The 27,855-nt window shown below is 44.6% G+C and overlaps 8 protein-coding genes across 8 annotated transcripts; 7 read left to right on the forward strand and 1 right to left on the reverse strand.

Moving 5' to 3' along the window:
- Positions 1–686: 686 nt before the first annotated feature.
- TRUGW13939_02456 (uncharacterized protein) lies at positions 687–990 on the forward strand (the record flags this gene model as incomplete). The annotated part of the gene is made up of 2 exons (XM_035485650.1): positions 687–756; positions 812–990. 2 exons carry the CDS (start codon positions 687–689, stop codon positions 988–990), a joined length of 249 nt encoding a protein of 82 aa, XP_035341543.1.
- A 1,160-nt stretch (positions 991–2,150) lies between these two features.
- On the forward strand, positions 2,151–8,724 carry TRUGW13939_02457 (uncharacterized protein; the record flags this gene model as incomplete). Its single annotated transcript, XM_035485651.1, has 16 exons — positions 2,151–2,369; positions 2,440–3,189; positions 3,247–3,760; positions 3,813–4,406; positions 4,469–4,533; positions 4,603–4,765; positions 4,814–5,170; positions 5,226–5,349; positions 5,404–5,475; positions 5,632–5,714; positions 5,758–6,379; positions 6,449–6,907; positions 6,989–7,206; positions 7,652–7,847; positions 7,905–8,241; positions 8,311–8,724. The coding sequence occupies 16 exons, from the start codon at positions 2,151–2,153 to the stop codon at positions 8,722–8,724; spliced, it is 5,187 nt and encodes a 1,728-aa protein (XP_035341544.1).
- Positions 8,725–8,775: 51 nt separating this feature from the next.
- Positions 8,776–9,090, forward strand: TRUGW13939_02458 (uncharacterized protein; the record flags this gene model as incomplete). Its single annotated transcript, XM_035485652.1, has 1 exon — positions 8,776–9,090. The coding sequence occupies one exon, from the start codon at positions 8,776–8,778 to the stop codon at positions 9,088–9,090; it is 315 nt and encodes a 104-aa protein (XP_035341545.1).
- Positions 9,091–10,089: 999 nt separating this feature from the next.
- On the forward strand, positions 10,090–10,590 carry TRUGW13939_02459 (uncharacterized protein; the record flags this gene model as incomplete). The annotated part of the gene is made up of 2 exons (XM_035485653.1): positions 10,090–10,125; positions 10,177–10,590. 2 exons carry the CDS (start codon positions 10,090–10,092, stop codon positions 10,588–10,590), a joined length of 450 nt encoding a protein of 149 aa, XP_035341546.1.
- Positions 10,591–10,833: 243 nt separating this feature from the next.
- Positions 10,834–12,438, reverse strand: TRUGW13939_02460 (uncharacterized protein; the record flags this gene model as incomplete). Its single annotated transcript, XM_035485654.1, has 5 exons — positions 10,834–11,263; positions 11,342–11,444; positions 11,500–11,794; positions 11,869–12,074; positions 12,177–12,438. The coding sequence occupies 5 exons, from the start codon at positions 12,436–12,438 to the stop codon at positions 10,834–10,836; spliced, it is 1,296 nt and encodes a 431-aa protein (XP_035341547.1).
- A 421-nt stretch (positions 12,439–12,859) lies between these two features.
- Positions 12,860–14,851, forward strand: TRUGW13939_02461 (uncharacterized protein; the record flags this gene model as incomplete). Its single annotated transcript, XM_035485655.1, has 5 exons — positions 12,860–12,969; positions 13,063–13,557; positions 13,641–13,871; positions 13,928–14,208; positions 14,271–14,851. The coding sequence occupies 5 exons, from the start codon at positions 12,860–12,862 to the stop codon at positions 14,849–14,851; spliced, it is 1,698 nt and encodes a 565-aa protein (XP_035341548.1).
- A 1,029-nt stretch (positions 14,852–15,880) lies between these two features.
- Positions 15,881–17,874, forward strand: TRUGW13939_02462 (uncharacterized protein; the record flags this gene model as incomplete). Its single annotated transcript, XM_035485656.1, has 7 exons — positions 15,881–16,075; positions 16,129–16,205; positions 16,281–16,531; positions 16,586–16,657; positions 16,721–17,227; positions 17,284–17,444; positions 17,497–17,874. 7 exons carry the CDS (start codon positions 15,881–15,883, stop codon positions 17,872–17,874), a joined length of 1,641 nt encoding a protein of 546 aa, XP_035341549.1.
- Positions 17,875–22,576: 4,702 nt separating this feature from the next.
- Positions 22,577–25,190, forward strand: TRUGW13939_02463 (uncharacterized protein; the record flags this gene model as incomplete). The annotated part of the gene is made up of 3 exons (XM_035485657.1): positions 22,577–23,104; positions 23,162–24,605; positions 24,658–25,190. 3 exons carry the CDS (start codon positions 22,577–22,579, stop codon positions 25,188–25,190), a joined length of 2,505 nt encoding a protein of 834 aa, XP_035341550.1.
- Between the last annotated feature and the right edge of the window lie 2,665 nt (positions 25,191–27,855).

The following is a 27,855-nucleotide window of genomic DNA, read 5'->3' on the forward strand; positions in this document are numbered from 1 at the left end:
GGTCAGACTCTTGAATGGGACACTCCTCCAATTTCATACTCACTCATATTACTTACTCTTTATCTACAAATGCAACCGTTGGCGACTAATAAACATAAGCACTAGGCTGAATATGTTGACTGTCGGAGAGTAAGCGCAAAGATAAGTAAGGACTACTAATAACTTGTAATCATAGGTTCGGAATCGGTCTGATTATTATGGTTTTCAAAAGCATGCAACATAAGCACTTTAACCATCTCCGTTGGGGAACGGTTAAGACAGTGGTAGGAACAGTACTTGACTGGGAAGCCTTGTGAAAAGCTCAATATACAGAATAAACATGGGTTTGTTATGGGTGGGTACTATCGACTATTATAATCAGTCTGAAAATATCCTAAGTGGAAGACCATGTAAGCTAGAATCTAGTTATATGCCAGCCTATCCTGCAGTAGTCCGAGAATGCAAGTAGTAATCTTAGTCTGACGACCATAATCAAACAGGTAATCTCTGTCAGAGAATATTCACAATCTAGTAATCAAATTATGCTAATTTTAGTCTAGTGTCCACCTACCTAGCAATCGAGCATGATATAAAACCGCATTTAATTCGCATCGATCTGATCATTTCCCCCCTTTCCACAAACACATCACATAAACATCAAAATCTCAATCTCTTCTATTCTTCAAGATTACTTCAACTCTTGCAAAATGCGTCTCAGCCAGACCATCTACCTCGCACCCCTGGTGGCCCTGCTTGCGCAGGGCCTGCCGCTCAGTGGTAAGTAATCAGAATATGCTTTACTTGATGAGACTATATTGATCTTGGGGTCCAGATGCTGCCGCCGAGACTGGCATCATCGTGCGAGCTGCCGACGACGAGGCTTGGGCGTTTCAAACCGATGGAGCTGCCAAAGTTGAAAGCAAGCGAGCTGCTGACGATGAGGCTTGGGCGTTTCAAACCGATGGAGCGGCCAAAGTTGAAACTGAGCGAGCTGCTGAAGTCGACGCCTGAGGTTCGACAGCGGCAAGTAAAGAAGGTCGGTCGATCTTTACGAAGTGAGATGACAATCTTGAGCTTTGTAGCTATTGGGATGATCAGTTAATCGATTGATCATCTCATGAGATAGACCGTGGCACGACACATTGAATCACAGCAGCGATTTCCAGTATCTACTTGGATATAGTAGTAGTAGTCAATCAGATTGAGAAAAATATAACGCTTCGTTTATTTTACCAGAGTACGGTATCTACAATTATCCCTACGTATTGCAATCTCTTGTACCTATCCCACTTCTACTTCAACGTACCTCTCTTACCGCCAGCCTTGGAACCCTAATGGAGCAAAGTTTTCTTAAAATGTATTTAGGTGTTCTGTAAATTGTACCCTCGAAAGTTGAAATCCGCGATACACATCAGTGAACTACCAGGATAGACATCGAGAAACTCTCACTCAATCTAGTGCACCGGTTTTGTAAGAAACAAAAGGCCCTGTTCAACATCCTTTCCACATACTACAATGACGGGAGAAATAGGAATACAAGGTTGTGAGACGTCTGTTCACCATTTATGGTTGTATCCTCGTTCCGTCAATAGTGATTGTACATCTAAATCCAACGTTGAGGAATTGTTTCATATAAAGCCGGTCTCTTCTGATGACTCGGAGGATATCTCAAATGGCTTCATGCTTGATGCAGACACCAATAGAAGTGCAAAAGCGAAGAGGCCGCTCACAACGAGAAATGGCAGTCCAACCTACCTCCGGAACTAAACAAGGATGCGACAGTAGTATAACCATGCCTTCCAGCAGTGCAGATACGTACTAGTTCAATGAAATTTTAGGTTGGTAAAAAAATTAATATTTTTAATAAATCATATTATTATTTTTACTATTTGGCATCTTTCTCTATTTTTTATAATCTTTTAGGGGTAGGGGGGCACTAAGTGTACTAATGACGCTAAATCTCACAAGTATGACAGCGAAGGGGATACATAAAATGAGTGTACGCCATCGCGCGGAGCGCGGCGCTGCAAGCTTCCTGTCCAATATACGTGAGGGATGACATCATACGAGGCCAATAAGAATGTCCCAAGTTATCAGGGGAATAACATAGCATTCACCAGACTTCCAAGCAGTTGGTCTCATTTCACATCCACTTCAACTTCAACTGCTCAATGGCAAACGCTTTGCTCTGCCCCCCGGGCAGCGACAATAAATGGGGCCCCCGCGTCAACCCCGATTGTCGGGCTTTTGACTTCACTGTCTTATTCCAGGATGTCTTCTTCAGCGTGTTCCCAGCATCGTTGTTTTTGATCGTTGTGCTGCCGCGACTACAATTCCTGCGCTGTGCCCCGGTGAAGCTGACATCCTACAGACTCGTCGTCTGCAAACTCGTACGCATATACCACTGCTTTACTGAATTGCGTAAACTGCTACATTTCCCACTAACAATACATGCCAAAGTCACTCCTCGCTATCTTGTTCGCCCTGCAGGTTGTCTTCACTGCATTCCAAACAACAACGTCAGCCATCCATACAAAATTGTCCCTGACATCTGGACTCCTGAATATAGTTGCTACATTCGCAGCGGCTTTCCTGTCTTTTGCAGAAGATCAGCGTACTGTGCGACCATCAGATGTTCTTGTGGTCTACTTTTCGGTTGCAAGCATTGTCTACATGCCCCGGTTGCGTACGCTATGGCTCATTCCATCTATCACAGCCCACCAAAGTCTATGGACTGCCGTCTATGTCTTCACTATAGCAAGTCTAATTGCAGAGTCGGCGAGGAAGACAAGGTTCCTACGGCGGCTGTATCAGAGCGTGACCCCGGAACAAGGTGGTGGGTTTTGGAGCCGGTGTCTTTTTATCTGGGTCCTCCCCTTCTTCCATCAGGGTTATTCCAAACCACTACAGCTTGAAGACATGCCCGAAGTTGATGACAGCCTCGCTGGAGAAACCGCAGAGCAAAAGCTTCAAGCAGCATGGGACATAACCACTCCTGACCGACGACGACGTCTGCTCTACGCTACGTTTCGCGCGTACGGATGGGCCTTTCTGTCCGGCATTCCGCCTCGTCTGGCCTTGACGGCACTCACCTTTGCGCAGCCATTTCTCATTACGGTGCTTGTGGATTGGATGGGAACAACTGCAGCACCGGCAAACTATGGTCCGGCGCTTACAGGAGCTGTTGTGCTTGTATATTCTGGTATGGCGGTGTGTGTATTCGTTGCACGAAACCTGGTTTCAAGCATATTAATCATTCAAGGATAGGTTTCAACAGCAATATACTGGCGTCAAACGTATCGCTTTATCACAGCTATTCGTGCGGGGCTTGTCTCTATTATTTACACCGCAACGACGGGGTTGAAGGGCATCCAAATCAAAGACATGGCAGCCATCACTTTGATGGACACTGACGTAGAGCGGATAGCCTCAGATTTCAAATCCATCCACGAGGTTTGGGCATCGGCCCTGGAAGTTGGAGTTGCGTTATGGTTGTTAGAGCGGCAGGTCGCTATCGCGTGTTTGATTCCAGCTGTCATATGTCTGGTGTCAGTACTAGCTACTATCCCGGTGTCGCGGAAATCAGGGAATGCTCAACGCAGATGGATCGAGAGGATACAGAAACGATTGGCGGCTACCTCGCACATGCTGGGTGAAATGAAAGCCGTGAAAATGCTCGGGCTTACAGATGTTATGTTCACGGTGGTTTCAAGACTGCGAGAGATCGAGATCAAAACTTCAGAACGGTTTCGGAAACTTCTTTTATGGCAGATTTCTCTTTGTAAGAGGTTCTGTTTTAAATTTTGAGTAACTCGTGGACTAACGTTAGATAGCTAATATTCCTACGGATTTTGCGCCCTTTGCGACCTTTACAACATATGCTGTGATCTCGGTTGTAAAAGCAGACGATTCGCTAAACCTGGCACAGGCATTCACTTCTCTTTCTCTGATTTCCCTTCTCACGAGCCCTTTGCTTACCTTCTGTCAAGCCTTGCCTTCCATCGTCCAAACGATCGCCTGCTTCGGGCGCATTCAGGAATACATCCTCGATAAACATGCGCTAGCTCCTCTGGAAACTCACGCCGAAGGCGTCTCAGGGGGTGCGATGGAACTGCGAGAATATAATCGATCCACTGCATCTACCTCGCCTTTGGTATCATTCGTCAATGCGGACATTTCCTGGTCCCCGGACACCCAGGTTGTGCTGCATGATCTAAATCTGAACATCGCCCAAGGAATCACCGTGCTTATCGGCCCCGTCGGGTCGGGGAAATCAACCGTGCTAGAAAGTATTCTCGGTCAAACATGCGTTAAGCGCGGTTCATTAAATTCAACACTGACGAAAGTCGCGTATTGCTGCCAGACGCCATGGATTACAGACGGCACCATCCAAGATAATATCACGGGAGGAGCTGAAATTGACGACAGTTGGTATCAATTTACTATTTCTGCTTGTGGTCTGGAAGCAGACATGACGGCACTTACGAAGGTGATATGCCCAGTAGGACTGGGAGCAAAGGAGTGTTTCTCAGCGGAGGACAAAAACAACGGGTTGTGAGTTCCTTGTTCTAGTCGCTGATGTGAGAGTATTGTTTACGGGCGGAGATTCATTGATGATCGCAGGCTCTTGCCCGTGCTGTCTATTCCAAGAACCAGGTCTTGGTTTTGGACGATGTTTTTAGCGGACTGGATTCAAAGACGATCAGTGTGATATCTCGTCGTCTCTTTGGCAGGGAAGGCTATTTCAAGGCCACTGGACGATCGTTGATTCTGGCCACGCATACGCGTAACTAAATTGATTCGTGCTGCTAAATAGACTACTAACGATCATCAGAGCAAATCCTTTCTCATGCAGACAATATCATCGTTCTCGACGACGGCAGGGTAGTCGACCATGGACCGTCCACGGAGATTCTGGCACGAAGGTCAGATATTATTGCGGGATCCCTCATGCCCGTGCACAATTTGCTCCTGTCATCACCTGTAGATGAACCCCTACCTTGCGAGAAAGCGGACGAAACCCAAGTCTTCGTCGGTGACGCAGACAGTATACATTCCAACCCTACCCCTACAGCACAAAAGGGCGGTACCTGGTCTGTGTACATGTACTACTATCACAGTGCGGGATTTGTCTCCGTCATCCTTCTCGCATTTTTCTCTGGGCTTGAAGCATTTGGGTCCAGCTTTGCAAGTAAGAGACATCCCCTGCCAATCCGATTACAAAAGATCTAAAGACGTGTTTCTAGCTGTATGGCTTCAATGGTGGACAGAAACAAACTCGCAGCAGCCAAATAAGGAGCTGTGGAAGTACTTAGGGGTCTATGCCTTGCTCTTCGGCTTATCTTTTCTGGGCGTCGTCGCGGGTTGTTGGTGAGTTAGACGAGTCGTTTTGTTACCATGGTAGAGAGAGCTGACAGATGCTAGGGTTTTCCTTATCAATATCATTAGGACCACCGGATTGAGTCTACATCGTAATCTTTTACAGACGACTCTCGAGTAGGCCCCTCCGAGGTCAATGCATTGGAAATACCGTCCTGGCAATTCACAGGTCACCATTCTCTTTCTTCCACAGGGTAAGCACGGGGTCGATAACGAATAGGTAGCAATCTCACATAATTGCCCTCGGTCTTCCAGGTCTAACCAATATTTTAGATTCAGCCAGGATATGCAATTGGTCGATATGGAACTCCCTATGAACGGAGCCCAGTTTGTCACAGGCACAGTCCACGTCCAGTGTGTGTTTAGGAGTTTGTCTACTGACCTCTTAGCAATAAACAGGCGCCTTCTCGTGTTTTGCCAAGTTGATCATTCTCTGTATCCTTGGGAAGTATCTTGCAGTATCCGTTCCATTTGTGCTGGGGATCCTATTCTTCATCCAGCGGTATTATCTGCGGACATCCCGCCAAGTTCGACTCGTAGACATCGAAGCCAAGGCTCCTCTGTACAACCATTTCATCGAGACTATCCACGGTCTCTCGACCATCCACGCCTTTAAATGGGAGTTTCGATTTCGGGAACAGGGCAAAGCATACCTGAATGATTCTCAGAAGCCTTTTTACATGCTCTTCTGCATTCACATATGGCTACAATTGGTCCTGGACTTGATTGTGGGTGCGATTACAGTCATCATCGTCGCTACTATGACATCCATGAGAAACCGCTTTACTGCTGGGTCCATTGGTGTTGCGCTAAATCTTGTTCTCACGCTCAATCAGTCCCTTGCCCAGATGATAAAGTCCTGGACGACGTTGGAGACATCCATTGGCGCCGTATCGCGCGTTCGGGATTTCGTCGGAGATACGCCTTCAGAGTCAGACATTTTAATTACACCGTCTCGCGTACGACCCGAATGGCCTTCTCATGGTGTCATTGAATTTATAGGTGTTTCGGCTTGTTACAAGTATGTTGATTATACTGAACCAGACCATCAAAACAAAAAAAAAATAGAAAACTCACCCATAATCCACAGTTCTACAAGCGTACCTGTACTTCAAAATCTATCTCTGCGAATCCGAGCAGGAGAAAAAGTCGCCATCTGTGGGCCTTCCGGTAGTGGGAAAACATCATTCATCCTAGCTCTTCTCCAGATGATCGACGTCCAACAAGGCCGCATCACAATAGACGACGTGGACCTGTCAACAGTGCCGCGAAACACGCTTCGCACACGGCTGAATACTGTCCCTTCAGACCCATTTTTCATGCCTGGCACGGTCCGATTTAACCTGGATCCGCATGGGGATGCGACGGATGAAAGTATCGAGTCTGCTATCAACAAGGTCGGCCTGTGGAAGCGCATCAGCTGTGAAGGAGGACTAGATGCCGAATTTTCCGTGTCGGACTGGTCTTCTGGAGAGAGACAGTTGTTAGCACTGGCGCGAGCACTCAATGTGCGCAGCCGTATCTTGATCCTAGACGAAGCCACCAGCAGGTAAGCCTGTACCAGTCGTTCACGACAGGGCTTTTATATATATATATATATATATGTAGATGTAGATCTAACGTTTAATAGCGTCGACTGGAAAACCGAGGCCGTCATGCAAGACGTCATCGATACAGAATTCGCGTCCTCGCAAACAGTAATCGCTATTCTACATCGTTTACGACACATCGATCGATTCGACCGAGTTGTTCTGCTGAAGAGCGGGCAGATTGTGGAATGTGATAGTCCACGAGTCTTGCTTGCGCGGAACTCGGAGTTCCGTAGACTGGTCATGTCGTTGGAAAACAGTGAAATTTGAGTTCTTTTTAGGCAGGAGAGAGCATTAAAGTCTTTAAAGAAGCGTCTCATAGTCTGCGGTTCTGTCGTAGACGCATTGGCCGTGTCACGCCCGGACCTTGTGTCAAGGGTTGTTTTGTAAGCATATCAATACTTAGATTGCATTAACTGCCCTCTTTCACTTCCCTGCAGGCATTGTGACCTTATCCAACCTACGAGAAGTTTGCTAAGGTTGCCGCAACGGCCCAAGGTGAGGAGCCGATAAGATGGAGGGTGACTTATCAAACAAGAGGCCAGATGTTTTGTCGTATTGTGCCATACTGCTGCTGTATCTGGGGATGTGGTCTGGTGAAAGATGGCTGATGCGGGCAAGTCATCCATTTTCCCTTCAATTAATTTTATTTATTTCTTTGTTCTGTCAGTTCAACTGCTGACTACTGTTTCTCCTGATAACAGATCACCTGCGCCCACCGGCAAATTTACACCCAGGCAAATTTTCATCCTTGTCTGACTTGGGAGTCAAGGGGTATGGCAATGTTGACCACAGAGGCCCACTATCATTCGAAACCAACATCCTCCCTCAGCAGTTACACAGCAGCCTGAACCTGAGCCAGCAATGGATGCACTGTAAGGATCAAGAGATGTACTCGCGGTTAGTAGTGTGTTTTTCTACAGCCCTGCCATTGATTTTACTGGCTAACTAGACCAGACTAACGTACGGGTGGGTGGTAGCAGACCAGGAATGGAGCCTGTTCTACGATACTCCCCCGGGCTTCTCGGTGGACATGATGACCCATTCATTGCCCACCGACATGAGACTGTGGAAGGCGACCTCTGAAGGAGAATGGGCATCTCTAGCGCCTGAGGTATTCGGGACCCAGCCCCCGATCTGCCTGCGTGATCTGTATACCTGCTTCATGAACCACGAACTCCGGCCAGGTCGGAGCTCGACGCTCCCTCTGCAGTATCTGCGCCTACTGCTCGTGCCACTGCACGGTATGGTGTGCCATCTGAGACAGTGGCTTCAGTCCTTCCCCAACTGCCCCGTACGATGGCGCAAGAGTAGCCAGGGGCTCTCCAACCCAGCAATCCACGCACAGCTCGACCAAGTGTAGGCTCTGTTACCTGAATGGTTCAACCTAGCCATTCACTCGGCAACCAATTCCCCTGCTGGCCTATCCATGCTCGCCATGTACCACCTCATAGCCCTGAACGCCATGACCAGTTTCCCTAATATCGAGGACACCATGCTGCGTGGACCACCCGAACGACCTGAGCCGCCAAACCCTCGCGGATCTGGCCCGTGTCCCTTAGGTTCCTGTCCGTCAACCATCGCCGATGATAGTGGAGAGGAGGCCCTGGTCCACTGCGGGCAGATTCTGCGCCTTGTGCGACCCATGCCACAGCCAGACCAGCCACTCTGGTGGCCTGCCATCGTGTACCGCGTTGCGCTGATCACCATATTCCTGTCAATGAAACGGCTTCCCCACAACTGGCTACCTGCGGTCATGCTCGGGCAGATGGTTTAGGATACGGCCAGCAATTCTGGTACCAGTAACAGTAGTAGCGTTATCTCCCTGATGAGAAACCCACTATCGACCGATCCAGTCGATGCCCCACCGCTTCACCGCCCCGTCGTCCTCAATAACGTGCCAGCCGATCATCCCGAGCTTCTAAACTTCATCAAGTACAAGGAGGGCGAACCTTTCCTCGCCGTTCACGATAGTCAACTGGTTGAGTTGAGGCGGCCTCGCGATGTTATGAGCTTTTCCGTCGATCTGGCCAATGCGGGATACCAACCGGCACTCAACGCCACAAACTTTCAAATCAGTGTCAAGGATTCTCTGGAACAACTGGCTTACCGGTGGAAGTTCTTATCCCAGCCTAAGATATGAGGTATTAAAGAGTATCCGGAAACGGAAAAGAAACATTCGTTTGCTGCTGCCTTTAGAGTAAGAAATCTCACATATTGTATATTGAAGTTATGAAGCTATTTAGAAGTACATGATATTTGAGCACTTGGAAATATAACAGTTCGTAATATGATGATGTATCTTAATTAGTTGGATAGCTCAAGCCTAAGGATATTACATGACATAAAATATGATTGATCCACATTTCACCTGGTTTAGTATATTCAAACAGTTCAATGTTATCATTTGAAAAAAAGCATAAGAATAGAGGATAGAGCACTTGATGACAATATATCTTATTTTAAATAGTGGATAATAATCACCTGGGAATCTCCACAGCTATTTTTTGTAGTGATAAAATCATGTTTTATCTCTCATTTGAAATAAGTTTCCTGTTTAAATGTGCTTTGGAGCCTATTATAAGAGGATATTGAATGCGAATTAATAGTTTTACTAACTAGTCTAAGGCAATGATGTTGCTCCAGCAGAGAAAAGATAAATATAGAATAGTACCAACAGGGGATTGAAATATAAAGATACAGACAATAAATAGATAACTCCAGCTGTCTTTATCCAGAATAAGAAACACCAAACCGTCAAAACAACGATACCGATGCCAAACCGGGCATCAAAATAAGAATTTACCGACTTCAAATGTTAGGAAGACTCAACCTGTCCCAAATAGGGGAATCTTAGTGTCTTGCTCTTCTCTACCACACTCTCCAGATAGCTGGAGATCAACGGATCCATCCCCCCGTCCAGGGCTCGTACAATCCAATCCATAAACTCCATTTCTGTAAACTCCTCACCATACATTTCTCGCATATGCTCTGTCATTCCCGCAAAGGCGACCTTTCTTCCACTGGAATGATATTTGAACAACATCGTGTCTGGCAAAATCCATAGCATAGACCAACGAATTATTATCGAGTGCAGACCACTCCAAAAGGGAAAACCCTCTCTTCGACATACATACCCACCATGAACGGGTTACCGACTTCTCAGCAGGCTCTGAAGGTGGCTAGTCTCGGCAAGTTTATACTGGAGACCGGGCACTCGTTGCACTAGTTGGGCGCCGATGAGGTGCTGGTGCGGGTGGCTTGTGTTGCACTGAATCCCTATGACGCCAAATCAGTCGACATGTCGCCCAGCCCTGGCGCGACAGCTGGAGTTGACTTTGCCGGCGAGGTCGTTGCCCTGGGCGAGGGAGCTGACTCGTCCTCCTCCCGACTTGCCTTGGGAAAACGCGTGTGCGGTTGTGTGTTCGGCAACAACCCGGACCGGCGCGATAATGGCGCCTATGCTGAGTACGTCGCTGTGCCCGCGTCGCTGGTTCTCTGTATCCCGGACTCCATGACTTTTCCGGAGGCAGCGACGCTGCCATCTGGTATGGCCACCACGGGAGGGGCATTTTACAATGGCCTCAACGTGCCCACACAACTTCAACCGCCTCCAACAGCTGGGCGCGGCGGCGACCTTTGACTACCGCTCGCCCACCTGTGGTTCCGACCTGCACGACTACACCAACAACCAACTGGCCTTTGCCTTAGACTGCATTAGCTCAACTGACTCGATGCAGATTTGCTATGAGGCTATTGGGAGTGCCGGTGGCCGATACGTGTCGCTGGACCCTTTCCCCTTGAACAAACATACTCGCCGAAGTATTCGACCAGACTGGCTGTTTATGTTCACGATGTTCGGACTGTGGTGTTCCCAAAATCCCCGCTATACGTTGGTAGTCAGACCCCATTCTCCAATTCGCGCACGTAGTATGATCATCACCACGGTCGACACCGCATACGCTGCTCCGCTGAAGACAGCTGCATACACATAGTCGCCCCCGTTCCGGGCGATCGGGGCGCCGGCAATCGGGGGACTGGTCAAGGCACCCAGACCAGCCACTGCGAAGACGGTGCCCGTCCGATATCCCACCTCAGCGGGCGGGGACAAGGACATCGCAATCATGGGCCCCAGTCCAATAGTTGTACCCGAAGTAAAGCCAAAAAGGATGGTGAAGACGATGAGAGTGGCATTGCCGCGCGAGGGAAGCCATGAACCGAGTACGACGATAAGGGATGCGATCATGGCGATGATCAAGACGTTAAATTGCCCGTATTTGCGTGCCCAGATTTGGGGGATGGTTCGGCCGAACAAACTTAGATATCAACCCTGTTAAATTTCTGATTCATGAAGTAGAGATGTCTTGTTGTTTTCTTCTCTCCGCTTCTCTTACCTAACGCCATTTTGAATGGGAATGAGATTGTATCCCATCTGGACCGACATGCCATAGTGGATTGAGGATATCACCATGTAAACGTACGGAACAAACATGCCCCCTGCAAAAATTAATTCGCGAAATTAGTCAGAGAAAGGTGAGCGCAGGTGACGTACAATACGCGAAGAAGCTACCTATGCACATGAGCTGGAAGTTATATTCCCGTAACGGGTTCAGATAGTCACTAAGCTTGAACTTCTTTGGTGTGTGTGTGACATTTGACGAAATCAACGTCCAGGTGATGAGGAGCAGACCGAGGATTAGAAATGCGCAGGTACGCATGGTCCAGGCAAATCCAATGTCGGATGGTAGGTGGTTCACCATGAATGGGGAAATGACACCACCCAAAGAGGAGCCGGCGATGGCCAATCCACCAGCCAGTGCGCGGCGATCGTGGAGGTAGGTCATCGGCTGCAAAATAATGCTTGTAAGTTTTCTGCCTGGTAAAGAATGGCAGCGACCAGGGGGGCTGGAGCAACACTTACGGCGGTCATGGATGGAGTGATGATTAACGACGCTCCAAACCCAGAACACACAGACTGACTCAAGATGAATTGATAGTATTTCGTTGACAGACTGGTCATCATGAGGCCGAAGACGTGCAAAAAGCTGCCGATCATGATCGGAAGACGTGGTCCATAGCCATCATACAGTCGTCCAGCTACGGGTGACATCCCGATCATGAAGAAAACTACATTGGAGATGTCAGTTCACCTTATGGTCAAACACGCTACTCGTTGATACTGAAGGAGAAACATACATAGCACTTAGGATATCCAGCCCACTTGGGAACTCGAATAATCCCGAAGTTGGTTCAGCTCATATTCGGCCTGGAAAACGGCAACACAGTTGACCCAACCAAAGGAAGCAAACATGCCCAGGACACCGCCAGCTAACGCCAACCAAGCTTTGGTACCCTGCTTCTTGGGGGCCGAGGTGACAGCCGGACTCGCATCTTCCGTGGTATCTGTTTCCGACTCATCTCGATCAGAAGGCTGCGTACCATTCTCAAGGCTGGACTCGCTATAGGAAGATGGGTCGCGTGTCTTCGACATTTTCGTGAGTGGATTGGGATGTCTTCAAAATTGCCGAGTTGAGAACGAGGAGGATATTTTGTATAGGAATTTCTCCCACTGGCACAACTAACTCTGACGCTGACTGCGGGCCGAGTCCGTTCGGACTCTAGCGGACATGGAGATCTATAATCCTCCTATGCAACATTTCGGGCCATCGGACAAAACATAAACGGGACCACTTCTCCGTCTAATCCCAAGGCGAATCAGCTACAAAAGGACTGATTCGAGGTTGAAAGGGGTTAGTAGGGGCTGATTAGGTGGGTGGAGCCCGAGTTCGAGCGGTGTTCGTCGAATGCCGCTTCCGATCCCTGTCCCTCTTCATGTTCCCGTTCCTCTTCCTGCTCCTGTTCTGTCTTCCTCTTCCACTCAGCTAAAATCACTAAGCAGATGATCGGCCAATATGGAATCCACCGTGCGCGCGCCTCTGCCTTATGGAAATGCCTGTGGCACCTGTGCTCGTGCCAAGTGTCGTTGCGTCCCCCGGAGCGGTGGTGGCGGCCGTTGTGAGAGGTGAGCGGACTCACTCGGTGTGGAGGAAGACTATCCATGCAGTGAGGTGGGAACTCATTGGGGGGATGTATTCTAATCTGATATTGTTCACAGATGTCATCGTTTGAACAAAGAATGCCGCGTTCCTCCGGGACGTCGCAAGACCCAGCCCCAAACCATGTCCAGGTCGGTTCAGCTGGAACGGAAACTGGATGGCTTGATGTCGCTACTGGCCTCGTCCGGCGGTCGGACGGATCTGCCAACGCCGGTTCGGGGGCAGACTGCGCCACAGGGGATGGGGCAAACTGAAGTCGAATCAGAAAGAGAAGATGAAGAAACATTAGCAAGTGAGGAAGAGTCTCTCCATACTTTTCGAACTCAACGGCTGCAGTTCCTCCCCTTGATCCACATACCAGCCACAACAACCGCTCGTGATCTGAAACGACAGTCTCCTTTTCTGTGGCGTTGTATTTCAGCTGTGGAAAGTAAGCGTACAGCACGTCAAACAGCCTTGTGTGTAAGGATCCGGGAGTTGGCGGGGAAGCGGCTGCTGGTTGACTGCGATAAGTCCCTGGATCTATTGCAGGGAGTGTTGGTCTATCTTGCATGGTATGTTGTGCTCACCTCTCATGGTGGTTGAATGACATGGGGTTTGCTGAAGTTCTCTCTCTTCCTCGCTGATTATCCACCAGGGTCACGTTGCACAGCCAGCCGCAAAAATCATCGCTCTGTATTTATTCCCAAATGGCGATCGGGCTGGTCGTCGAGCTGGGTCTCAACAAGCCCGCGCCTCCGGATCTTAGCATGACAGTCTCGAACTCCAATGCCGTCGGCCATATGCCGGGTTTGAAAGCATCGATTTCAACTCTGCGCACGATGAATGAACGCCGAGCAGTATTGAGCTGCTTTGTGCTGACGTCGATGTAATAGTCCATACCTAGCAAAGAGATTGAGCATCGAATTGACAGGTCCAGTATAGAATCGCGCAGTTCCTAGGTCGAATGGATCCACTACGATGGACCCCGCATATGAAGGAATGTCTTGATGTCTTAGCGCACAGTGAAGAATCGTCTGGTGATGGGGTGCTAGTCCAGTTCACGCGCACCCGACTTCTCGCGGACCAGATTCTTCAAGGCCCCTGGAGTGAGGGCCTGTATGGCGTCAATACAGCGCAAACCCTAGCCGCCTTCCATCTCAAGGTACTCCAGTCACGGTTGGAGACGATTAAAGCTGAGATCCCCATTCAACTTGCTGACAACAGTATGCAGATCCCTGGCAATTGAAGATATTTTGTTTACAGCTACTTACTTAACCGGTCTTAGAGCCCATTCTCTTTCATTTTTACGATACTGAGCTTAGTCTTTATGAGGCCGCCCTGGTTAAGCCCCTTTCAGACGAAGAATTTAGCCCCCAGCGACTTGATCACCTTTACACCTGTCTTCGCGTGGTGAAACAGTTTTTTGATCTATTTTTCACAATCCCTCTAGCTGGATACACGTCCCTAGCGCTCCCTTATCTTACACAGGTGTCGCACGGCTTGGTGACCCTCTTCCGCCTATCGACCTTGGACTACCCGGGATGGGATAAGAGCGCGGTGAAAGGCACGGCGGACATACTTGTCATTTCAGAGCAGATTGCCACGCGCATGGGCAAGGTGGCGGATGCGGTTGGGATGCGCAGTGAGGGGGCGTATTGCGATCCGTTCAGTAAATTGGGCATGATGATGCAGAAGCTTCGGCGTGAGTGGGCAGTACGATTACCAGAGTGCCCGCAGGTGGTAGCCGACCAAAGCTCAGGCGAGCCATCATTGTCGAGCATAGAGATGGGTGATCTGGATAGCTTTATGGACTGGCCAGAGATGGCGTGGTTGATGGAAGGGGTTGGGACCAGAGGGTTCATATAATGCCGGTCGATGTTTAGTAGATCGTTACTCATATCTGCTCCAATGGATATCAAATCATATCTGTGCAACATTTCAAAAGGTTTATTTAAAACATTGAATGTTGCCTGGATCTTGGATATGGATCCTCTAATGTTTCAATGTTAGATATCTATGTCGAATTGATATTGAAGACGCAGACCTCGGGGTACATGTATCCATGGATATCCATAAAATATAAAGATGCCCGTACTATATAGCATATATAAATGTCTTGCTTCAAATTTTGTTGAACAGAATTTGTATATCTACTTCTTTTAATATCTTCTTCTCTACCAGTCGCGTTTGATTAAGAATTCAGATATAGATAGATACATATATATGTATAACCTTAGGAAGCATTTAAGTAATTAACATATAAATCAGCACGAAAATATTATATCCATTTATCAGTTAGATGAAGTTTAAACTGTTCAAATGTTCAATGTTGTATATATAACCTTAAAAAACTTCAAGTTCAATTAATTTTTGATATTCTTACACATGTAAATGTATAGAGATCCGAACATATGATATCTATATCGTATATATATTAATGAAGATCGATAAAACCAGTATATATCATAAGAATATAATCAACATTTGAACTTTTTTTCTAATGATGATTAATTTTGATATGAAAATTAATCTAAGAATATAAAGAAATGCAATATACTTCTATTCTCTAGGGTTGCTGATTGCTGATTATAGTACAGACCCCAGCTCTATACATTCAAGTTTAAAGAAATCCATTGACATTAAATGAAATCAAATACCATTCCTTGTCCAACCGGTGAGTTGCCACAGGAGGCACGGCGTTCAACCGGGAATGGAACGGGAAGAGCGGCGTTCGGGGACGGCAGCACCCAACACCATGTTCCCCTTCCCATACTTAAACAATTCAAACTCTAACTTCGGTCTACAGCATTCAATGCAATACCAATTGAAATATAACGGCGGTTTAGCATAAACTTGGATTGAAAACGGCCATCCAAGCTCCACCACACCGCCAGCATGAGCGAAGACAGCCAGCCACATCTTCTGAAATCCGAACCCAGCCCGTGGGACCACGATCCGAATGCAGAGAACTCCAATCAAAGCGACGAGTACGTGCCAGAATGGGTGGAGGGAACAGCACTGGTGATGGTTATTGCAGGCATCACGCTTGTCGTGTTTTTGATGCTGTTGGATATGTCGATTATTTCGACCGTATGACCATCATTCCAAGACTAGGAGATGAAATTTTGGACTGATGTGGACAGGCCATTCCAAAAATTACCAATCAATTTAACTCGCTCGATGATGTTGCATGGTATGGGAGCGCGTATACAATCTCCAGGTATGGTGGAATGCAATGCAATCTAGAGAAATGCAGAATGAAAATGGCTCACGACCGCTATCACTCACTCTCTAGTGCCGCTCTCCAGCCGCTGACCGGGAAATTCTACACCTACTTTTCATCGAAGTGGATATTCCTCTCCTTTTTCAGTATATTCGAACTGGGCTCCTTGATTTGTGGGATGGCCAACTCTTCGAAAATGCTCATCGTGGGCCGCGCGATCGCAGGAATGGGGTCATCGGGCATGATGAACGGGGCATTGAATATCCTGGCCGGTGCAGTGCCGATTAAGGAGAGACCGGGGATGATTGGGATCATCATGGGCGGTAAGGTGCTCGCCAAAAATTGATTTTTCCATAACGCTGAAACACTTCTCGCAGTTGGCCAACTGGGCTTAGTTGGAGGGCCACTGGTTGGTGGAGCTTTTACGAGTTACTCGACTTGGCGATGGTGTAAGTGTTCGCAACCTATAATGATATTATCTCGTCAAAGAAGCACTACTGACCCCCTTTTAGGCTTCTATATGAACCTCCCCATCGGGGCATTGGTTGGTGCCCTGCTCATCTTCACACGCGTCCCAGAGCAAAAGCCAAAACAACCCGCCCGCGAGATCCTACGCTCGGCCTTCCTGCAGAAATTCGACTTAATTGGGTTTGTGCTATTCGCGCCGGCCTCGATCATGCTTCTTCTGGCGCTCCAGTATGGTGGTAATGGCTATTCGTGGAACAGTGCGACAGTCATTGGCCTGTTCTGCGGGTCAGTCGCGACTTTTGTGGTCTTTGTCTTGTGGGAACGGCAACTGGGCGTTGAGGCAATGATTCCGGGTCATTTAGTCTGCAATAAGATTGTCTTATCCAGCAGTCTACTATCGATGATGATCTTTGGATTTACGATGGCTCTCTCATACTACTTGCCCATCTACTTCCAGTCCGTTCGGGACAAGACCGCCATTGTAAGCGGCGTCGACTTGTTGCCAAACATCCTATGCCAGTTGGTCATGGCCGTGGTATCCGGGGTGCTGAGTGAGTGTCTCCCATTTTCTCTTATCCTCCTTGAGTAAGCTAATCAGTATCAATAGCCTCAAAGCTAGGTTACTATCTTCCATGGGGAGTTCTCGGAGCTATTCTAGATGCCGTGGGAAACGGGCTGCTCTCCACCTTGTCACCCACTACCTCGGTGCCCAGGTGGGCCGGCTACGAATCACTGGTAGGGTTTGGTCGAGGTGCCATCTCTCAAGTAGTGAGTTTTACATTCTTTGTCTTCCTCCTTCGATATACTAATACCTATCCAGCCCATGGTTGCCATCCAAAACGCGGTCAAGGGCGATGATATCTCCACTGCCATGGCCATGATGACCTGTGCCCAAACCTTTGGCGGTGCCATCTTCCTGTCCGTAGCGGAAGTTATATTCGCCCAGGGCATTAGGGCGAAGATCCCCAAGTATGCCCCCTCTGTGAATGTCGAAGCAGTCATTGCGGCCGGGGCAACCGGATTTCGCCAAGTTGTGTCGGCGCAAGACCTGCCGGCAGTCTTGGTGGCGTACTCGAAGAGTATAGGCCATGTTTTCTATTTGAATGCCGCACTATCCTGTGCGCAGTTTGTTTTCGCATGGGGAGTTGGATGGAAGAGTGTGAGGAAGGGGAAGGAAGAGATGGCACACCAGGTGTGATGTGACGGCTGGGGCTGAGGCTGAGGCTATCCCCAAGGGTAGGAGCTGCCTTAGAGCCGGGTGGGAGCCTCAGGCACAAAAAGGCCTCAGGTAGGAAAGGTATCAATCGTAACCCATGATGCCAGATCTAGGAATAGTCTCATCCTAGGACTATAAGGGGTTAAGCTGGTTACCTAAATATATAAGGTAAAACCTTCCTGTAGGTCCTAGTAGTTAGATTTCTTCTCTATGCTTGTTGTTTTAGAGAACTATATCTCTAGATAGAAATCAACATTTTTGGAAAAGGCACGTCATATGTGAGCTTATTTTAGGTTACATTATATATTACAATTTCTCTCCTCTTAAAATATACAATCTAGATGACATACTAAATACATATAATTAAATATATAGATAGCCTGTGACGGCTGAACCTGAGGCTATCCCCAAGGGTAGGAGCGGCCTCGTGGCCGGATGGGAGGCCTCAGGCAGGAAGGGCATCAACCCTAATCCACAGTGCCAGATCTGGGAATAGCCTCACCCTAGAACCATAAGAGATCAAGCTAATTACCTAAACATATAAAATAAAACTTTCCTATAAATCCTAGTAGTTAGATTCTTTTTCTATATTTATTATTTTAGAAAATTATACTTTTAGATAAAAATTAATATCTTTAGAAAAAATATATTATATTATAATAAGTATTACTATATTTTATCTTTATCTTTCTTATAACTAGTATAGCTAATACTTAGCTATAGTTAGTACTTTAGTTAAAGATAGACTTTTCTTTATCTTAATCTCTTTATATTTAGTATAGTCTATACAGCTACAATAAATATTTTATTAATATTTTAATCTTAAATCTTTATTTATCTGTGAGGCCGTGAGACCTTCAGGACGCACCAGATGCCGCTGTCAATCGGTTCAACAACTCGTCACCAAGATATGAATCGGGGTGGGTATTCTGCTAACAGAAGGCAAGATAAGAAGGTTGTATAAGGCAATCTGTTACGGGCTAGGTCCCGTCTTACTGGCCTAATGTAGGTCCAGGAATTGAGTAGATTCAAACATGAGAAAGAGAAGGAAAAGGTTTACAGGGGTTTGTATTGTCGATACAGGTGAGTATAGATCCTAGAGATATCCTAGTAAATCTAGTATAGTATTAAAGGGTTCTTCTATGGTAGATTAGATATAGATCAGGTGTGGTTATTTTATAAGAGTAAAGCCTAAGTATCTTAAAAGCTAGGATCCTAATATTATTCCCCTTCTTTAGCAGAGGTGTTATAGTGTTAAAGCTAGTGATTAAATGCTTTAGTGTCTTCTATAGACCAGGTAGATTCCTATATAAGTCATATATATCTAGTCTAATAGATAAGATATTATTTTATATATCTATAGTCCTAATATATAATCTATTTGTTAAGTATACTATTAATTAGATACTCTTTATTACCTTCTACTAGGTATATTATGTGAGGATATTATATAGAGAGCAGGCAAGAGTTGGATTTGATAGTAAAGCTATGGTTCGCTAGGTAGTCAAACTGATTGCTGACCTTTAGCAACCCCTATGCAAAGGTCAGTATATATATACCACTTCATTAATGGCTTAGCAACCCTCTGTAAGGCTAATATAATAAGGTACGGTATCTAATACATCCCAAAGATCTCACAGCCTCACATTACCCCCCCTTTTCTTAGAAGCTGCGCCAATGTTCTTTATATAGATTCTTATAGAAGATATAAATAAGCTCAGACACCATTGTTATAGGGACTAGCATATATAGTGTATAGACCTATCTACGCGTGTTATTAATATATCATTTGTGGGTTAGGCTATTATTTGTTTCTTCTTTCTTATTACTAAATAGTTTATTGTGCTGCTACTGACTCTATGCTTATCCCTCCTGCTCTTTTATTTATTTATACTGTCTGAATGTAAGTGATATATCTTCTACTGGTTATTTTATATTAATTACAATATTTATTTGAACATTTACTCAGTTCATTATTTATTAATAGTTTGTAGAATAGCTTTAAAAAAAAAGACCCCTTATTACTTTCTAGCTATTTTACTAATTATCTCATCCTCTAGCAAGGATATCTCTGTATTAAGCTGTATCTGGCCAATACATACTACTAGTAATATAGCTACTAATACACTACAGTCTATAGTATAGAAGAAATCATTAAAAAAGTCATTCTTAAAGAAAGACAAGTCCACCACTATTCTTCTCTCTATAAAGAAGCATATATACTCCCCCTTCCCTACCAATACCAATAGGGATAACGTCGAGGACAAAAACAACGACAATGATAAAGACGACGAAGCTGATACTGTGCTATCTAACACGCCGACCTTCTTACTCTGTTGTAGATCTCATACACGTCTCCTAGAGACACATTTCCTGCTTTGCCAGCGATGCCTGCGGTTGTTAGGCTGTGATCTTGATCTAGAGTACCCTAGCCATGGTGACGAACCCTGTCCCCAGTATAAAGGGTTAAAAAAGTCTATAGTTAAGTGCTATTTAGTGAGTTTCTCTTTCGCCTATGTATTTCCGCAGGTATTAATATTTGTTAGGTTTTTACAGAATAGCTTGATCAGACTACCACAACTATAGAACTAATAGTAATCTATACTACTGGTTAAAAGAATACCGTCAAGGTATTAGATATAGTAATGTGTTATTGGTCTGATCCTTATTCGGCTAAGCCCTTAACTAGTATAGGTAGTTCTGCTTTTGCTATGGCGATATAGGGTGATTTGCCTATTATTATAATAGTAGATCTCTCAGCTATTGTCCAGCAGTCTATAAGCTGATACTCTGCCCTCTTCAGCAGTCCTATATTGGGTGTTACTGCCCTGTATGGGCTGACTATGTTGCCCTATATGTAGCGCAGGTTATCTGCCCCTGGTTATAGGGAACCCTTTGGTGGTTATAGTGCCAGGTTTAATCCTGAACTCGCATATCTGCTGGCTGGGGTGCACAAGACAACTTATGCTTTTGGTGACTATCTCTATTATTGGGGATATGTCTGAAAAATTCCTTCTTATGTGGCGATACCGCGGCTTTTAGGCCTGAATTGAAATGTGTTTGCTTGCCCTTCGGGGCTTTTTATGAATATCCTAGTGTTCTGGTGCGGTGCCCTGTGGGGCTTATGTTTAGATACCCCTGGGTGGTTCGGGTTTGTTTTGTTCTTTGTCTATCATCAATGGAAAAGCAACTGACTAGTCTGTTGATTTTATTTTATTAATAAACATTAGCGTTATACTAGGCAAAAGAGAGTTGGTTAGTTTTTTTAATTTAACTGACTCTCCACACCTGTATTTATATTAAGGTAGAAGCTTAAATTTAGACTAGGGATATATGACGCTGTTATTAATATATAGTATTAGTTTAAGTATATTTAATTAATTAGCTATGTTATTATAAGTTATTAAAAATTATTAAGGTTATATTTTAAGATAATTAAGATATAGAAATGTTATATCTAATTAAAACTATAATTATTACCTAAAATAGAAAAGTGATAAAAATTTAAGGTTATTTTAGTGTAATTTTAGAGTTATTTTTATATCCTAGTTAGGGGGACTACTATCCATTATTTAATATATTTATAGAAACATAGCAATGCTAAATATTACACAGATATTATAATATAAGCCTAAATACTAGGTTATGATTTGTTGTTTATGTTATTAGATAGTATTAGATAGTCAATTGGACAAACATTTACATCAACCCACATATTAGACTGAGCGCCATAGCTGATATATATCATCATTCTGTGAATATTATAACTAGACTTCCGCATAACCCATTTTGGGTCGAAGGTCACGACCCAAAACCCAACCCGGTCTGGGTCTGGGTCGAAGCTTCATAACCCAGGCCCAACCCAGGCCCAGTCACTGGGGCCCCAGAAAACCCAGAAATAACCCATTTCGACCCAGTTCCGGCATAAATTATGGTATAATTATTTAAATTACACGCCGTCATTTTTCCCGTTTTGATGTTTACACTGAAATAGAACACTTTCTACCAGGAAATCAATGAAATCTTTAAGGAATTTCTTAAATATGAAAAGGGCATATCGAATTCACTGTTGCTTATCTTTTACAATGCCTCGTTCTACATGGAAAGGCCGTATCTACGGTGTGGTGGGAAAATGCGCATCTATCGTCGTACCGATGTAGTTATATATGTTAAACATATATTCACACATTATACATTTCTACATGAATCAAATAAATATTTCGGGGAATATTAGAATGTATTGAACTGTTTAAATGTTCTACTGTTGTCAGAATATCAAACCGTTCTATTGATAATTCCGACGCTTGTCAGAATACCTAGATATCTACATTTAAGTCGAAGGCTTCAACTTTGAAAGTAGGACGGGATGAATTTTTTTGGCTAGGCTTGGGGAAACTGGGGTGGGAATTGGGGTTTGACTGGGGTTTGACTGGGCCTTGACTGGGTTCTCTGGGTTGTCTCTGGGCTATTACTGGGTTATTACAGGGATAATGCATTAGGTCCACATAATATCAGTATACCAAACCAATGAATGAGAGGACAAGGATTCATTCCATCTGACATATCAATTAACTTGACTTTCTCATTTTTCTCATTTTTCTAATTGTAGTGCTTTTCCATCTCAGTATGTTATTCATATTTTCCCTTTACCTCTCCCCTTCGTGATGCTTACATATCTTTTGTCATGTCTCAAAGCCAGCTTTCCGACTTCACATCGTCACTTTATAGTGGAGATATTGATGATCTTCCATCTCTCTCAACGCAACAAATCACTCCATCCGCAAGTCATCATACAATTGATTCTGGCTTCCACCGGCCAGATGACCTCCTCGTTCCTCCTTCTTTGATACGTGTTGGACCTGATCGCCGGAATAGGTTTGTTCTCTACGACAAGATGTCACACAACGAGTTTATCGACTGGTGGTTACAGACGGACTATGGGCGGAAAAGAAAGATCAACTGGGATTCACATCGCCACACGGTGATCTGGAATAGCTACAACCAGGTTGCTGAGGGTGTAGATGGCACACCAAAGGTCATGTGCAAACGCTGTGGAAAGATTCTTGAGCATCCTTATTCCCTGAGTCTGAACAGTTCCGGCAAAGCGCAGTATCACGGCACATCAACAATCCAGAAACATCTGAAGACAGCTGGGTGCCTACGGTCGGAGAAGGGAAAGAAGGCAGAGATTACAAAGTTTCTCCAAAAAGAGGTATGTTTTAGACTGTGAAACGATACTTAGATACTAATCTATGGTATGTCTTCCTAGGGCGAAATCTCAGCAGATATACCCTTTTTACAAGAGGACTGGGAAGACGATATCTTGCAATTCCTGACTCTCAATCGGCTACCATTCCACCTCATCGAGCATCCATCATTTAAGCGGATTATCTACAAAGCGCGTTCTGCTCTTGTCGCTCCAGTGATCCCGTCTGCCGATACAATCCGTCGCCGATTAGGGAGCTTGGTCAAAGACCGGCAGCAGCGGGTTCTTCGTACGCTACCTGCTGGTTCAAAGATATCTATTGCGCTTGACTGTTGGACATCTCCATTCTCGCAGGCATTTATGGCGATCACTGGTTATTTTATCGACAGTGATTGGGTTTATCGTGAGGTGCTTCTTGGTTTTAAGCCACTTCACGGTACACATACGGGGTCTTACTTAAGTGGTGTTCTGATGGAAACCCTGGTAGAGAACAACATTGAAGATAGAGTGTTTGGGCTGACCACAGATAATGCATCAAACAATAAGGCATTAGCTGCGTCTCTCCAACAAGCTTTATCAGATGGTGTCATTATTACACGAATACCATGCCTTGCCCATGTTATCCAGCTCAGTCTTAATCAGCTTCTTGTTCGGATTAAGGCAGTTCCATCCAATGAATCCGCGGAGACAAAGTGGACAGAGAGTCAGTCCAGGCTGGTTCAAGAGAATGCGAAGCAATGTCAGATCTCTTCTACATTGAACAAAGTACGTTATCTTGCAATTTATATAAATGCAAGCCCCCAGCGCCGAGAGACATTCTACAATCTTCAGACAACAAACGTCAAGATTGTTCCCATCCAAGATGTGAAAACACGATGGAATTCTACATTTCTTATGCTTCGCCGGGCCAAACGGCTACGTGCTATCTTCTCTTTATTTTGTGCAGAGTATGACTGTGAGGAGATGCTACTTAGCGAGCACGAGTGGCGCCAAATTGACTATCTTCTCTGTATCACTGAGCCGTTCTTCGATTATACAACCCAGTTATCAAAGACTCGAGACGTCACTGCCCACTATGTGTTCAAGATTTACAACCGACTTTTTGATCATCTTGAGCGATCACAGACACAGCTACAACGGAAGCGTGTCCCATGGAAGAAACAAATGCTGGACGCACTGGACGCTGGACGGACCAAGCTTGATGAGTACTACGCTCAAACCGATACTATTCGAGGGCATATCTATGCCGTCAGTACGATGCTTGCACCAGTGAATAAATTTAGATTCTTTCTCTCTAGCGATTGGGATCAGAAGTGGCGAGATATCTATCGCAACGCCTTTCAGCAAGCCCTCATCCCATACCAAGCGCAAGTAAAAAGTCAAAGCCAGGATGCATACAGCTCTCACACTGCAGCTCAACCAAGCTCAAGGCTGGAGGAGATGCTTGATGGAAAGGATATACAGCCACGAGCGATGACTGATGAAATTAGTCAATATCTTGATAGTGGTCAGTGATTATCCACTACCTATGTATTGCTAGTTCACTAATCTTAAACTAGATACTGTTTCTGTTGGGCCACTTATCTTTTGGAAAGAGCATCAATATCGCTTTCCAGCTATTGCCGCCCTTGCGCGAGATGCGCTCTCCTTCCCAGCCACTGGTGCAGGAGTGGAACGCCTCTTTAATACTGCTCGAGATGTTTGTCACTATCGTCGTGGGAGAATGAAGACCGAGACGATTGAGGAGTTGATGATGTTTCTTTGTACATCCAAATTCGATATAGAGGCACAGGAAGCAAAGCTTCTTGAAAAATTCTTCTCACAGGATGAGCTTGAGGCGGCGAAAGAAGAAAGGGAAGAGAAGCTTAACAAGGATGAGATCAATCCAATTAGTGATACAGAGGAGCAAGAGGATGAGCTAGAAAATGGACCAGAGAATGAAATGGAGGATATAGGACTAGATACGACTTCCTTATCTGCTGCTGAACCAGATAGTCCAGGCTCACCGTCATTACCACCAACCTGTACACAGACACGGGTATCAGGGCGGAAACGTAAGAGCCGGGAAGATGATATATTTGAATATCATTAGTTAAATATGTAAATTCTAAATAAAGGCTTTTCTTTTACCTTTTTTCCTAATAAATCTGTAAAGTAAATACTCAAAAATACAACTACAAAATGCATAAGTTATGCAATTAGAATTCTTGGTATATTTGTTATGTTTGTAACCCAATTTGGGGCCCCAGGCCCAGTACTGGGTTACCCAGTCCAACCCAGACCCATTACTGGGTCGACATGTTTGACCCAAAACCCAACCCAGTCTGGGTTGGGTCTGGGTTGGGTCTGGGTTTTACTGGGTCGTGCGGAAGACTAATTATAACCAGTACCCCGAACATATATAACAGATTATCTATATTACCATTCCCTATAAGCCCATTACACGCATTATGTTATTAGATAATCTTTAATATTCTATATACCAATGTCATTATCTCAGGTGCCATTTAATAGTCAAGATAGTTACCTAGATCTAACAGTATTGTTGTATCCAATATACATAGAAGAATTCCTAAATACATAGTTGACCCCGTAAGCGTGTAATCTATATCCCTAAACCTGATTATCTATAGCAGGTTATCTATAGCTAGCAATTTATATATTATAAACCTGGGTCCCAGTGATTTACTATTAATATTGACACTATCAACAACCCAGTTCCTATACAGTCCAGCAAGCAGTTTCTGTAGGATATGGCTAAGTAGGCTATAAAGCAGATAATTATATAGCATAAGCAGCAGATTAAAGAAGCTAAGAAGATATATATCTAGGCCTATAAGCCACACAAGATAAATCTATAGATAAAATATATAAAATAGGCTATATATTTATTAGACAAGCACCGAAAGACATTGTGAGTATTGTTAAACCAGCCAGATCCTAAGAAAAAACCAGTATTAGCCAAGATTAGAAAGCAATTTGCCCAGATCATCATAATAATCCAACAGACCATATTAACACGATTAAATATATTCAGTCAGTACAAAATATATTAGAAATAGATAAATCAGATACCCAGCACCCTATTTCAAGCATAAATAGACCCTAGCACTATAATAAAGTATTAGAACATATAGCAGCACATAATTCAATATATTATATAGAGCGTACAATAGCAGACTACCCAGTTTCAATTAATAACAGACTAGTAGATGGCTATAGAGCAGATGATTAAAACTATTATAAAGGAAGACAATAAGTCTATAACCAGTGAGGACCTAATTAAGAAGACGTAGGACCCAGCTAATTAACTATTAAGTCCCATAGATTAGGCTATATTGTGGTGGTATATCAGCATATTAGATTATTAATTAGATAGCTAAACTAAATATGAATACTATAGTAGTATCATCAATGAATTAGTTATCATAGGTATCAAGGAGCAGGATAGGTAAGAGAGTATATTGACGTCTATTCTCTAATTATCCAGGATGATCAAGATCACATAGATATTGGTAGCCTAGTAGGCATAAGAAAAGATAGCCAAGACCAAGGATTGTTCGAATCTATTGCAGGCTATAGTAATATGGTTTATAACTACTATAGAGGCCATACCAATGAAGTAGATGTTAAATACCCAGATATATAGATTAAAGATCCGGTATAACACCACCACTAATAGATTAATGACGTGGTAGGACGACTAAATCATGTACCAGCATTACCAATTCACTATGGATCAGTTCTGGGAGACAGTACACAGGTTGGTCAACTGGGCGTGGGAGCATTTGATGTAGGAGGTGTTATTGTTGATATTAAAGGAGGCCGAGTAATTACCTTTCATCGCATGGGACACTATGGAGGATAATGTGGCTGAGGACCAGCCCTGATAGTATTACGCCCAGGATCCCTATAATTAGTGGATGTTGGATGACCAGTGGTAATTATATCACTAGATTTGGAATACCCCCTAGTTACACTAGGAATGGATTCAGCTAGATAAATAATAGTAAGAGAGGCAGATATAGCGGTGAATACAGGCCATTAGATAGAGTAAAGAACAGATATTGGTATTGAAGCATTAGATAGGTGGTGGCCCTAGGCAGGGACTTAAGGTGTTGAGTATCTAATATCAGAATATTAAATTTGGCGGTATCCGCAATCAATTTATCAAAAAAGGGTTGATATCATTTATAGTATTATATTATAAGGGGTACAGTATCAGTGAACAGCCAAAGATCATTTATTAATATATGCCATGGCCAGTAGGCAAGTTATTTATATATTTCCAGTAGTTGGTTATGCCATTCTAGTAGTATATTGAGACCATGGTGTATAGGTATCCTGAGTGGAATGGATTTATATGGCCACTGCAGAAGATAGATGACTAGATATAGATATTGGACTATATAAAATAGGCCATGCAGTAGAAGAGCAAAATAGATATAGAGAAGCAGTTGAACATCAGCATATACCAGTAGATCATGATTGTGATTACATGGCAATATTTAGGGCCTATAGCCAGGTTTGAGGTTGACAATAACGAGGAAAAGGCTACTAAGAATAAAGATAGATATTAATAGATAGCAGAAGATACAGTAATTGATATATAGACCAGGCATAGCAATCATATTACTAAGAGGATATATACCCAGGAGATGCACTAAACAGCTAGGATGTTAACAACAATGTAGGAGCAGTTCCGGCAGGCTAATAAGCGATAATACCAGTTTTTAGGATTCTTATCGACGCGGGGA

Source organism: Talaromyces rugulosus, chromosome I (genome assembly GCF_013368755.1).
Source record: "Talaromyces rugulosus chromosome I, complete sequence".
In the NCBI taxonomy this organism is placed as follows: domain Eukaryota; kingdom Fungi; phylum Ascomycota; class Eurotiomycetes; order Eurotiales; family Trichocomaceae; genus Talaromyces; species Talaromyces rugulosus.